Source organism: Atta cephalotes, assembly GCF_000143395.1.
Source record: "Atta cephalotes unplaced genomic scaffold scaffold00003, whole genome shotgun sequence".
Taxonomy (NCBI): Eukaryota; Metazoa; Arthropoda; class Insecta; order Hymenoptera; family Formicidae; genus Atta; species Atta cephalotes.
In genome coordinates, this window is record NW_012130067.1 from 9,917,102 (window position 1) to 9,931,880 (window position 14,779).

The 14,779-nt window shown below is 29.3% G+C and overlaps 1 protein-coding gene across 1 annotated transcript in view; it reads right to left on the minus strand.

Annotated features, from left to right (window-relative positions):
* Positions 1-14,779, minus strand: part of LOC105625671 — a 135,679-nt gene that overhangs the window by 6,612 nt on the left and 114,288 nt on the right. The window contains exon 4 of the mRNA XM_012206995.1: positions 4,963-5,056. Coding sequence (XP_012062385.1) covers positions 4,963-5,056 — 94 coding nt within the window. The remainder of the gene's footprint in view (positions 1-4,962; positions 5,057-14,779) is intronic.

Below are 14,779 nucleotides of genomic sequence, written 5' to 3' on the forward strand. Positions count from 1 at the left end.
ACACACACACACACACACACACACACACACACACACACACACACACACACACACACACACGCGCGCGCGCGCGCGCGCGCGCACGCACACACAGGTGCGATAAAACAGATGAATCATGCAATCAAATTTAGCACAAACAATGATATCACAGAAAGAGAAACATTGAACCTCTCATTGTGAAGAAAATCTAGATTTCTTGAAAGAATATTTTGTTATTGTTACTTCTGCTTCATAACAGACATTATATTTAAGTGACAGATCAATTCATGAATTGTCAAAACGCACGAAGAGAGTCTATCAAAACTATTATACAATACAGTATATCAAATACAAAATAGCGAAAATGACAAGAAGAGACTGCGATATGAAATCATTTATCATTTATTAATTATAAGAGAGGGGAAAAATCTAGGAAAGAACTCAAGAAAAACCGAGAACGAAAAAACGTTTTTTTCTTTGAGGAAAAGAAATCATAACAGGAAATTGCTCTATTTGATATTGCAAAAAGCATTGCAAGAATTATTTTGTTTGATGTTGCTTCATCTACAATTTACATCATATCTACAATATAGCTTGCCTAATCTAAAGTAAATGAAATTGAATTAAAAGTTTATATACTGATTCTAGTTATTAATTTCTTACCTTATTTTCACCTTCATAAAAATGTTTATTATTATTTTAACTTTATATCTCTTTTTAACTGCTTTTAAATGCTTATTATATTTTGTTTTTAGCTTTAAAAATGCTAAAAAATTTTAGTAATGGTATTTTGATATTTCTATAAATTACTTATAATTTTATTATTTTGTAATTGAATGTCTTTCAAAAAATTTATAATATAGAAAAGTTTTATATTTTGTGTTGTAAAACAAATTAGAGCAAAATAAATGGAATATTATTAAAAAATATTTTTTCTCAGGTTTTTTCCTAAGAAAATCCTGAGAAGATAACACTGAATATTATTATTTGCCTAAATTATAACAATATAAATATTAACAGATATTTTAATTTTATATTTTCGTGTTATTTATTCTGTTCAACTTATTTTTTTCGATGTAATTCTTAAGTTAATTTTTATTTTAAAACAACAGAAAAATATTCTTTGCATATGTGAAAATTCTCATTAAAATATGTTCTCGAGCTTTTAACGTCGCGTCGGCGAGAATAGAAGCGTCTCGAGTTTCAGGCAATTGTCCAAAACATATGATTAAGTGTAAAAAAATCGATAAAATAAAAAAAGAGAAATTATTCGCGATTATTTAAGCATTTTTAAATTTTAGTAAATTTAATGTATAATTGTTCGCATAATTTCAATTTGATCAAGAGAAAATAAATATATGTGATAAAAATATATGTGATAAATATATGTGATAAAATACATGCTGTATCTTATAATCTTATAATAAAAAATTCCTTTTAATAAAAACTCTGGGCACCCATCTTTTTTTCGTAATTTTTTTAGAGTTGAGTAAGTTAATTTTTTTTTTAACTAAGTTAAAAAAAAATTAACTTATTAATAGTCTTAAAATATTAATAGCCTTAAAATTTAACTTAATTAAAACACTTGTTATATTTGATTCAGAAAAAATTTTTAATGATTTTATTTTTCGCGAAAGTATAGATAGGATAGAACTTTTTCGTCCATTTCTCATGATAATGTTTTTGAACAGCATATGTTAATTATTTAAAGGTTATGCTTATCCTCTCAGTGAGCAATCATGATAATGTAATTATAAACACTGCAAAGAGAGAAATAGCACTTGTTTGCTATCGTTTTCCATAATTTATTAATTTAAAATTGAAACTGACGGAGTAACCCTGCTCTACTTTATTGGGTGTATTCTGTTTCACGCATGATGTGCATGATGCATCATTTATCCTTGTTTAACATTCGGTAAATAACAAGGATAAATGATGTATCATGCACATCATGCGTGAAACGGAATACACCCAATAGAGTAGAGCGGGGCTACTCCGTCAGTTTCAATTTTAAAATAATAAATTTATGGAAAATTACGGAAAACGATAGCAAACAATATCTCTCTTTGTAATGACGTGCTTATTATAATTACACTAATCATGATTGCTTTCTAAAAGCATAAGCACAACCTTTAAATAATCAACATGTTCAGAAACGGAACGCAACCTATATTTAAACATCAGAATTACTTTTTTTTAAACTTCCGTTTTTTTTATATATCTTAAAAATAAATCATAAATAGGAAAAAGCCGTGAATCGATGTAAATTGCTACTAAAAATTTTCATAAAGTTTATTGAATAAACTATATTTTAGTTATCGTGACTGTCGTTTTCAAAAATAATTTGTTTTAAAAAAAGTGCATTTATCTTGGGATACAAATTTTGCAATTTTTATAATTTGTTTACAAAATTATATAGATATTAGTCTATACTAACTTTATTTTTGTGATTTTAGATTAGTGCAAGATAGAAAAAATTTTTTATTAAACAATTTTTTTTAATTAAATATATAATTCCTAAAATACTTCAATTGATATAAAATTCTTTTTTAAGAAAAGAGTCATCAGAGGAAAAGCCTACAATGTCATTCCGATATAGTAGACAAGAGAGCGTCTCGACGATGTCTCGTGATGACGATGTTCTGAGAAAGAATATCCGAAAGGAAAATGCGAACGCTTCACGTTTACCTTTACCTCTATTTCCGTTCGGCACTAAACACACACACACACATATATATATATACATATATATATATATATATATACACACATACAGGGTATCCCGAAGGTTTTTACCTTTTGTGTAGATAGAGCAGCCTGAGTCGAAAAGTCTTCTACTATTTTGCAATTTTTTTTGCAATAGTTAACAAGATATTAATTATTAAAAATTGCCACATATTGGTCTTGAATAATTTTTTACTCAAATACTATACTCAACTTTATAGAAAAGCTGGAAGAAACAAAAATCATTTATTTTCTTCTCATAAAATTCTGAGAATTTTTTCAGAAATTTTTCAGAATTTTTTAACACCGTATTTTCTCATGTTGGTAAAAATAAGAAAATGCAATACTAAAAAATTGATAAAAAATTCTTAGAGTTCTATAAGAATAAAATAAATGATTTTTGTCTCTTGCAATTTTTCTGTAAAGTTAATAATATTTGAATAAAAAATTATTCAATATTTGGCAATTTTTAATAATTAATATCTTATTAACTATTGCGAAAATTGCAAAATGATAGAGGACTTTTCGATTCAGTTTAGTCCGGTCTATCTACACAAAAGCGATTGACAAACCTTCACTGTGTGTGTGTGTGTGTGTGTGTGTGTGTGTGTGTGTGTGTGTGTGTGTGTGTGTGTGTGTGTGTGTGTGTGTGTGTGTGTGTGTGTGTGTGTGTGTGTGTGTGTGTGTGTGTGTGTGTGTGTGTGTGTGTGTGTGTGTGTGTGTGTGTGTGTGTGTGTGTGTGTGTGTGTGTGTACATATATAATATATACCATACACGTGCTGTTTTCTACATGCCTGATGAACTAAACTACGCGACGGAGGATAGATGAATAAACGGTTGCACTTCGGCGTCGAACTCTTGTTTTTTTTATTTCGATTCTTCGTATCTACCTTCTTTCTTAATATAATATTTTTGTTTTTTATATTATCAAGAAAACGTATCTATACCTTATTTTAAGAATGTAACTAACTGTAAAAAAATAAACGAATAATGAATCTGCATATTTTCAAGAATATAACAAATCAAAGTATAAAGACCGTGTTATTAAATATGTTAGGTGAGCAAATGTGTTCATTAATCTGAAAACATATTTGCTAATAAACAATTTGAGGATTTTAATATTCTAATAAATTAATTTTTTTTCTAATTTTAGTTCCAGATAATTAGATTAATCTACAAATTGATAAAATGAACAAATTAATAATATATATTTCAGTATATATTTCAGTAATTTCGATAATATTTCTCTGTTACAATTTATACATATAGTATGCAAGAGTAATGGATTATTATCTTACTGATTATTTATTGCTTATATATCTTTATAAATATATTGTAAATTATGTAAATTAATTTAGATCTCTATTGTTTTTGGTCAAGAGGATTTTCGAAAAATTTTCATTATTAGATTTATTTCTTTATAATTTTTTAATTTAAAATAGGTACATCACATTTTACAAACGGTTGTGATTAATCGACATTGCTATTAAGTGGAGAGAAAAAGAGTAAGAGAAAGAGAAAGAGAGAGGTGAAGAGACATTTGGTCTTAATTAATGATTTTTAGTGCGTAATTCGTCGATGCGAGATCTAGTTAGGTGGCCGCAATTATTGTGTGCTGGTCACGCGAAATTATTCCACGTTATTTTTTGTTCCACTCGTATTTTTCCGACTACGTTTGAGCACTGCTGCATTTAATGTCAATTGTGCATTTAACTCACAAGGCTGTACCATCACACTTACGCTAATGTGAATTACTTAATTAACACTATTAATAGCCTAACTTATAATAACTAAAAAAACCGGCTGCTGATAAGCTGAAACACACAGTTGTTGATAAGATTGTTAAGTTGTTGATAAAAATTAATTTCACAGAAAAAAAAATAAAAGAGATGGTTTGTGAATATTTTAAATTAACACTTAAAAAGTATAACACTTAAAAAAAATCAGAAAATTATTGGTCGACCCAATATCTTATTTGCAATAAAAAAAGATATTTTTATATTTGAAGATATTTCAGAATTAATTTTATTCTGTATTGATCATTATTTTGATACATGTACAATAAAGTATTTTTTTGAGTTAGTTATGAAAGGCATTAAAATAAGACAAAATGATTAAGTTAAAATATTAATAATCATGAATTTTGTGCAGAATTCATATCAGAATAGCTTGAAGATGGATTTTAATAACAGATGGATAAGGCTGAAATATTGATAATAATGTCAATGACAGAAGAGTATATGATGAAGTGGCCTTACCTGATCGTTACGGCGAGTAAGACGATCAAGATGCCCACCAGAACCATAGCGATCAGCACTCCACCTATCATGTAAATACTACCGGTAGGAGGATCTGCAATAAAGAAACATTGTTTCATCATTTTGTCCTTATTCGAAATAAAAATGAATTTTTCTTTTATCAATCCATTCAAATTCAACAGTTCAGGGTTAAGGACCTTTAAGAATTTAAGAATCCTCGTATTTAAAGACATTGCATTTAAAATTTTAAGGAGATTTAAACGTATCTTCATTGAAAATATCAAAGTTTTTTCATCAATTGAATTGTTCTTTCAAAAAACAAACAAAAAATTTGATCACTTCAATCAAATAACAAAATTCAATCACATCGTTTCCAAGTAATATCAGATTACTAAATCAGAATTTCTAAGTCAATTTTATAAAACTAAATAAAATTGTACTGTCAAAAAGATCTCATTTACTTTTATCAGAACTCCATTTTAGGGATTCGCTTTTAAAGAATCATTTTAGTAGATTATTAAAATTCAAGAATTTGATATTCACTCAAGAAGCTTAATATCCATGATTATTTAAGAATCTAGTTAAAATAATAATCACAAGCTGGTATTAATATAAAAAGAAATGTAAGTTGCCTGTAAATCGTTGGGATTATTCTACAGGATCTTCTAGATTGAAAGAGGTTGACGAAGACGGGGAGTGAACCGATTCGAAGCAAACTCGTTCGGTTGAGGAGGACGGTCTCTCGATGAAGGCCAAGTCACATTTTTCCTCCGACTTCTCTCACAGTCGCGAAAGAAGAGAAGAACCCGTCGTCCTTTCAAGTTCAATGCCACCTTTGTAAGTTCGACTCGGAGTAAAAGGGATTACATGAAAAGGGAGTCGCTATGGAGCGCTATGTACATCTCCTGTTTCATCATCTCGTGAAATCGTTTTCTAATCGTAACCGAATCTTACAGTTTCTTGTCAGATTCGTTCTCTGATTGGATCGCTTCTAGATAAAACGTTCACAGCTCGCTGACGTAGAAGCAGTATTCACAAACATGAAATATGTTTTATTTATGCAGCAAAACGAAAATACTTCTTAGGAAACGAAAGAAGCTTATATTCCAATAGAAAGAAAATGTATGATTTATTTTGAAAACATGAGATTTTCAGCGAATAAGAAGATTCTTTGAAAGAAAGACATGTTTTTCTTATTCTGTAGTAAATGTCCTATTTTTTTCTAGACTAAAATAAAATCATGCAGACTAAATCAGTATGTCCAATGAATTGTGTGCTGCGTAGAATGATTTTTTAAGTACGTACTTATGTACGTGATGGAAGCACACGTGTTTGGTGAATCAGCGTAATATTTTGATCGTCACGGCGGAATACTTTAAGTTTCTCGTCCGTGAATAGTTTGGAACCTATCCAGTTTGTCGCAAACAGCTTACAGGTTGCCGTCAGCTGACGCCGTTGGCAGATTCCGAGTTTTGCTTTTTTGGCTCATCGGAAATAATCGTCACAATATTTCAGGAAATTCAAATAGCCTCTCTCATTGCGGAGAATTGACTTTAAGGACATTTTATCAACTTTAATCAGATAAGATCATCACAACATAATTGATGGATAATATCGGATAATGGCGGAAAATTCAAATGTTCGCAAGATCAACTTTCAATGCGATTTGTTTAACTATTTGAATGACATAATAAATAGAAGAGTGAAGTATTGAAGTATTAAAATTTTAGTTTTTTTAAAAAAAGAGATAAAATCCACATTATATATATATTCTCGTATATCTGTGCACTATTATATATATATACATAATTATACATATACAGGGTGTCGCATTTGAAGCTTCGCAATTATTAGATGGGAAAAAGTTCGTGGCGTTTTTCCCGTTACATCTAATGGGAAAAACGCCACGAACTTTTCCCACACCTAATATTTCAAACTATTTGTTATTATAAACAATGTTTCAAGTAAAACTTATTGACGCTGCGCGTTCACTTGGCGCGAGACACTACTAAGTCATTTGATATCAAACTATTCATTATTCCAAACAATGTTTTAAATAAAACTTTTGTTTCAAGGGAAACATCTTTTGATAGTCACAGATTCTCTCTAGATGAACATGCCTCCAAGATTTCAAGGTGACTTTAATTTTTTTCAATGAAATTATGTAGGTTTTTTACATAATGGTTCTTCTAAATATTCTACACATAAAAGTGTTAAAAAGTGTTAAAAAGATACAGATACCAAAAAATCAACATAAAACAGATAAAAATCAACAGATATTTTATACTGGTGATATTTTATTCTGGTTTGATTTTATACTTTACTATTTTATACTTTAGTTATATTGCTCCTGAAAGTCATTTGTTTTATCGATTAAACGCAATAATTTTTGTATAACAATTACTTCTTTCCTCTTTTACAGATTCGAAAATTCTTTCCCAGATTAAAGTATACGCGTCTGTTAATACGTGTCTGTGAGATAGAGATTATGCTGAGAGCGTAAAAAAATTTCAAACTTGAGATCTTTACTATTTCTTAGTCCAATATAATGGCACTCTAGAGTCGTCACAATATCGTGACAACATTTGCTTCATATAAAAGCTGTGCAATCTGTATTTATGAAACAGTAGTCCACAGATTAGTATCTTGCATGAAAAAACAACGTGGAATTGAGTTCTTAGAATTGAACTTAAACATCTCATTAAAACGTTATTGTTATATGAAATTAATGTGTAGGTGTGCGTGAGACATTGCTGTATTACATACTAAGTATTCTGTATGTAATGATGCGTTATGTGTAAGTCCTACTTATATTATGACTTATATTATGACTAATCGTCTTTTGGATCTTCTTAAATCTCTCGTAAGCTATTAATTTTTTGATAATTGTATCTTAATACTTTTATAATCTTTTACTTACTTTTATAATCAGAATAATGAGAAGAATCAATTGATGTAAAAAAATACATAATTGCTTTTAAAAAATATATAGATAAAATGATTTTTTAAAATAAGCAATTATGTATTTTCTTTACACGAATTGATTTATTTTATTAGGCTGTTTATAAAAATATTAAAGTACGATTATCAAAAAATTAATAGTTCACGAGATATTTAATACTTTATGTCAATATGTATCAGAATAAAGTGTAAATAAAATATAGTAAATGTAGTAAAATGTAGTAAAATATCTTGTATTAATTATAGTGCATTAAATGATTGTGTATGTGCGCGCGCGCGCGCGCGCGTGTGTGTGTGTGTGTGTGTGTGTATGTAAAAACTATAATACTTGACTCACGATAAATAAGTAAAATACGTTACATAAGGATTTGTACTATTAATATGTAGTATACATACTCGTTAATAATGTAGAAGCCTTCCTGCAATGCGCAAGAACAACGCATTAAATATTTAATAATTAAAATGCACGATACTAATGAAACTAACTGTCCTTGCGAAATTGTCTTTCATCTTAAAATTGTTCGAGTTTTCAAGAGATGATTTCAAATTCTTATATGTTATAAGGATTAATACAAGGTGATTCATTTAAATCGATCATCTAAAACGTTTCGCTTATTTTTGATAATAAAAGTGTTTCAAATAAAAGTGGAACGGTTTCGAGGGGGACGTATTTTGATTATGTTTTTTTTCTAGATGGAGGCGCCAAAAAGATGTGAAGGTCACCTCCACTTTTTTAAATGGAATTGTATAATTTTTTTACACAATATGATTCTTCTAATTATTTTACATATAAAAAGTACTAAGATAGTGATATAAAAAACCAATAGTTTACGAGATATTTTATATTTTTTATTCTGGCATATATTGACATTAAAATATTAAATAACTCGTACTATTTAATACATAAAGTGTTAATAATAGTAAAATATATATATATTTTCTGTGCACCAACTGATTCATTTCATTATTCTCATTGTTCCTAAAATTATTAAGGTACGATTATTACAAAATTAATAATTTACGAATTATTAACATTTTATGTCAATATATGCCAGAATAAAGTATATTTCATAAATTATATTGATTATTTTTTTATATCTCTACCTTAACTTAATACTTTTATATGAGGAATAATTAGAGGAATCATATTATGTAAAAAAAATTTCATTTAAAAAATGGTGATCTTGATATCTTTTTGGCACTTTAAAAACAACCTAGAAAAACAACAACATGATCAAAATATCCCCTTCGAAATTTCATTTTTATTTCCCCCGTTTCATTTTCATTGAAACATTTTTTTTATATCATCAAAAATAAGGGAGATATTTCATGGTCGATTTAAGAACCACCCTGTATACGTGCATAGACATGTGCGATTGTGTTTATGTGAGAGTGTGTGTTATATATTAGGTACTGCGGAAAGTTTGTGTCGTTTTTTTCCCTATAAATATCTCTTGAAAAACTGACACGAACTTTCCGCAGTACCTAATAATATTACATAGGATTGGAAAATTATACTTTATATAGGGTTATTTTTTTCTTAGTAACATATTAATAAGATGTTATATTATTAGTAATATAATAATGGTAACACGTTACATTTTTTTGTAATGGCAATGAATATAATCTAGTAATGAATATAATATGAATATAATTTTGTAATGGTAATGAATATACTTTACTTTGTACACATGCAATATATAATGTATGGAACGTGCATAAGCGAGTTAACAAAAGAAGAGACTGATCATATTGCGATTAACCATACCATTATAATTTTTTATTTGCGCCGTGGAATTTCGCAAATTTCGTAAAAAAAAGATTTGATACATCATTTATGTTGTGTAATTCCATAAAATATGAGAAAAACCGTTTTTTAAAATACTGATTTGAAAAGTAGAGATTTCAAACTGTAAAATACTTTTTTAAATATTTTGATACTTTGGATTTTTTACAAAGTTCTTCTATCTTACTTACCTTTATTATATTTACAGAATGGAACAAATAATCTTTTAATGTGTTGAGTAATGCGTGTATATATTACACACACACACACACGCGCGCGCACGCACATATATATATATGTGTATAAATAATTCATAAAATTTTTTTATGAGTATATAAAATTGTGTTAGTGTGTATCTAATACATATTGTTAATATAAAGAAAAATGAACACAATATGATGAATAAATATATCTATAACAAATAACAGAGAGAAATTCTGTCATAATGATAAATATAATACAATATAATATTTGTTACTTAGAATAGTACTTAATAGTACTTATATTAAAACACTTTTTATCTTTTAATTTTAAAAATTCGTCTCTGAAGCGATTAAGTATAGTTAATATCAAATTCTATCTGTAATTTTTTAATTCTAATTTGGATGATTTACTAAATTTTTCCTACATTTAGAGAAAGTGCCAAGAGTAGAAAACAGAAGGAAAAGGAGTAGGGAAAAAATGCTTTGTGGGATTCACAGAGATTTCGCTATTGGCCATTCACTTTACCATTTCTCGATGTAGGACACGGTCGCCTGAATCACGTCATGATATTAAAGATGAAGAAATTTATTCGCATATCGATGTATCAGTTCTATGCTAATGTCATCGTCAGCATCTTGATAAAGTCGTCAGCGAATATAATATAGACTCATACAAATACAGTCACGAATTTTAATATAATACACTGCTCAAAAAAATTATAGTATAAAAAAATTTTGGGCAAAAATTGGCTAATCTTGACGGATGAAAACTTTGCGAAAAATTATCGTAGAATGCGAAGGGTGCTTTAAAGTGCTGTAATTTTATGAAAAAAATCGCAGCAACTTATTTTTTTTTTAATTAAAGGAGTTCGGACTTTATGCCGCTGCAAACGACATTCCCCAAAAAAATTTTTACAAAGTCCGTGCATTTCGTCAAACTTTGTAATTTTTAATATGACAAACACATACTCATATTTTGAGAGTTATAGTGGTAAGGGTGCATTAAATTTAAAATCTGGCCATCTTAAAATAGATTTCAAATTTAATTAAAAAAAAACGTTATTCTACGATAATCTTTCGCAAAGTTATTGTCAGTCAAAGCTGATCAATTTTTGCATAAAATTTTTCTATGCCATAATTATTTGAGCAGCGTATAATATATAGCAGTTTATATTAAGAGTGGGAAAAAGTTCGTGGCTTTTTTCCCATTAGATGGCATTAAAAAAACGCCATGAACTTTTTCCCACACCTAATACTATATTTTAATATAATATAATATAATATAATATAATATAATATAATATAATATAATATATTATTAGGTATACAACTTTGCTTCCGCCGTTTTTCTATAGATGCGGTCTTTAGCGGTAAGTAGTGGTCGAAATAGATCATAGACGTCATACAATAAACTTGGGCATCTGTCAACATAATCCCATAGAAACATTAATCGATTTGTGTCTGCATCATAAAGTTATTCTTGAAAATGTCAGTTTACGAGCCAAATTCTCGTCATTTGCGGGAGGTTTTAATTTTTTGCTTCAATATGAAGAAATCTGCGGCTGAGGCTCATCGAATGCTCTCAAATACTTATGGTGAGGCCGCTATTAGTGAAAGAACGTGTCGTGAATGGTTTCAACGCAAGAACGATGATTTTGACGTCGAAGACCGGCATAGCGGTGGAAGAGAGAAGGTTTTCGAAGATGCAGAATTGGAGGCATTACTTGAGCAAGACTCGTGTCAAAATCAAAAAGAATTGGCACGATCATTGGGAGACTCAACAAGCCATTTCAAAATGCCTCAAAGCCATGGGAATGATTCAGAAGCAAGGAAATTGGGTGCCGTACGAATTGAAACCGAGAGATGTTGAACGGCGTTTGTTTCCTTGTGAACAGCTGCTTGAAAGGCAAAGACAGAAGAGATTTCTGCATCGCATTGTGATTGGGGACGAAAAATGGGTTCATTACGATAATCCCAAGCGCAGAAAATCATGGGGAGTTCCCGGCCATGCTTCCACGTCGACGGCCAAACCGAATATTCACGGCTCCAAGGTCATGCTCTGTATTTGGTGGGACCAGCTCGATGTAGTGTATTGTATGAACTGTTAAAAACCGACTGAAACAATCACAGGAATCGGTCGAACGCAATTGATGCGTTTGAGCCGAGCATTGAAAGACAAACGGCCGCAATACAACGAGAGACACGATAAAGTGATTTTGCAGCATGACAATGCTCGACCCCATGTTGCGAAAGTGGTCAAGATATACTTGGAAACGTTGAAATGGGAAGTCCTACCCCACCCGCTGTATTCTTCAGACGTTGCTCCCTCTGACTATCACTTGTTTCGATCAATGGCACACGGCCTGACTGACCACCACTTCCGGTCTTATGAAGAAGTAAAAAATTGGATCGATTCGTGGATAGCCTCAAAAGATGACCAGTTTTTTCGACGCGGGATTCGTACGCTACTCGAAAGATGGGAGAAAGTAGTGGCCAGCGATGGACAATACTTTGAATCATAAATGTACCCAGTTTTTTACAATAAAGCCTCGAATTTCGGAAAAAAACGGTGGAAGCAAAGTTGTACACCTAATACTATAATACAACATAATCTAATTTTAAAATAATATGATAATTTTAATATAAATTAGTACTTTATAAATCTTGTATTTAGGAAGTTTCTCTGGAGTTCATGATATTGTTTGTCAAAGCTTTAAAAGAATATCTTTTTAGATATCAAATATTTATAGTCTTTTACTATCAATCGTTTAAATTCTCATATATTCTCTTTATAAATTTTTGCGTATGTTTAATTACTTAATTTACCTTTATTTATTTCTAACATCGTTGTACGTAACTATATAAAAAAGATACAGTATATCTCAATGACCTTGATATATATATATTATCAAGATTATGGCTGAGTAAAGTAATTACACTACAGATTGCCGATTATAGTTGTCGGTTGTCGGTTCTATTTTCGCCAATCACGTTGCAGCTAACCCGCACTCGCTGCATGATTGGTTAAAATAGAACTGACAACCAACAACCGTAATCGGTAACCTGTAGTGTGATTATGGCCTAACTTTTGACAAATTTTACTCGTCGCTCATTGTCTATTCAATAACTATCAACAAAAAAGATTAAAAAAAAACAATGTCTTATTCCTCTGCTATATACAATGTTAAGAATTATCCCAAACTCTCCTCTCTTTGAATAATAACTTTTTTTCGAGATCTTCCTCTTTTTTACTTAGGAGTGTTCAACTTTCCTCAGAGAGAGGAATCGAGAAATTTTATTTGTTAATAATTAAATCGCTTATATGAAAAAACGAAGGTCCCTAAACAGGAGAGGGAATGTAAGGAGAACCTCGCTTTGCGTGAAATGTCTCCTTTATTCCGTTTTGGCATAAAAGAACAGTGTTATGTAAAATATATAGCAGACTATCTGTAAAATATATAATGAAATATATTTAATGTTCAAAAATTACATTTTTTTTATAAAAATAATTTTATTAATAATTTTATTAATAATTTATTAATAATTTTATTAATAATTTTTTATAATAAATAACAAATAAGCTAAAACCTGTCGAAGATCACTCAGCGTCCTTATGACCTTAATAATATGTGTTAAGGTCAAGGTCATTGGAATGGGGTCCCTTATTCGATATATTTACCAAAGATATTCTCAGATATTTCTTATCCTTAATACGGATGTTTTTAATATTAGCTGTAGTTATCAATCAAAGATTTTATTCATTAAAGAATTAATTAAATATATGTATACACGTGTCAAAATTATCTATTAACTTTATGCGGCAATAACTTGTATCAAAATTGACTCTTTTTGAATACAAAATCGTTTCAAAATACAGTCTTTAATACTGGGTTGGCAAGAAAGTAATTGTGTTTTTTTAAAAGGCATCTATCAGTAAAAGCCACAATTACTTTCTTACCAACCAATATAAATATATCTTGATAGAGTCTCAGCTAAAGTTTCAGCTTTAAGAATCTCTTTTTTAAATTGACAACGCGATACGATTTTTAACGAAGTTATGAGCAATTAAAGTCAAAATCCTTTTATTTAATCCGCGATAACTCAGTAACTAAAAATCGTAGGAATATTTAAAAAAAACAATTTTGTAGAGAAAGTATCAAGCTTTCACAATAGTCGAAAATTTGTTTTGTTTCACGTTACAAACCCACAAAGTGAGAAGAAAATTCCATCTTTTTCAGCTCGTAATTTTTGGTATGTAAAAATTACCAAACTCTATAAACTTAAAAAATGTGGTAAGCTTTTGAAAGTAGAAATTTCAAGCTTTAAAATCCTTTTTTTAAATTTAAATTTCATTTATTATTGACGAAGATATTGTATATACAACTTACTTTGAGCTAAAAAAAAACGCAATTATTTCCTTGCCAATGCAATAATTTTCTGAGAGCTGGATATGATTTTGTTTCCTGAATTTTTACCTTATTATCATTATTTAAAAAAAATTTTGGTTAAAGTTGCAAAAAAGTTATTTCAGTAGTATTCTAATTACAATATACACATTCTAATTACAATATGTATATATTATACGCGTTGGAAAAATTTTATTGTTATCAAAATTAAGTATGTTAGAACCTTAAGTTCCTAAAAGGAATTTTTTTATGTTAATTATAATTAAAAAGATATTTGTAATTAATATATGATTTATTGTGTGTGTGTGTGTGTGTGTGTGTGTGTGTGTGTGTGTGTGTGTGTGTGTGTGTGTGTGTGTGTGTGTGTGTGTGTGTGTGTGTAGTGTGTGTGTAGTGTGTGTGTGTAGTAGTGTAGTGTAGTAGTAGTTAGTTAGTTAGTTAGTTAGTTAGTTAGTTAGTTA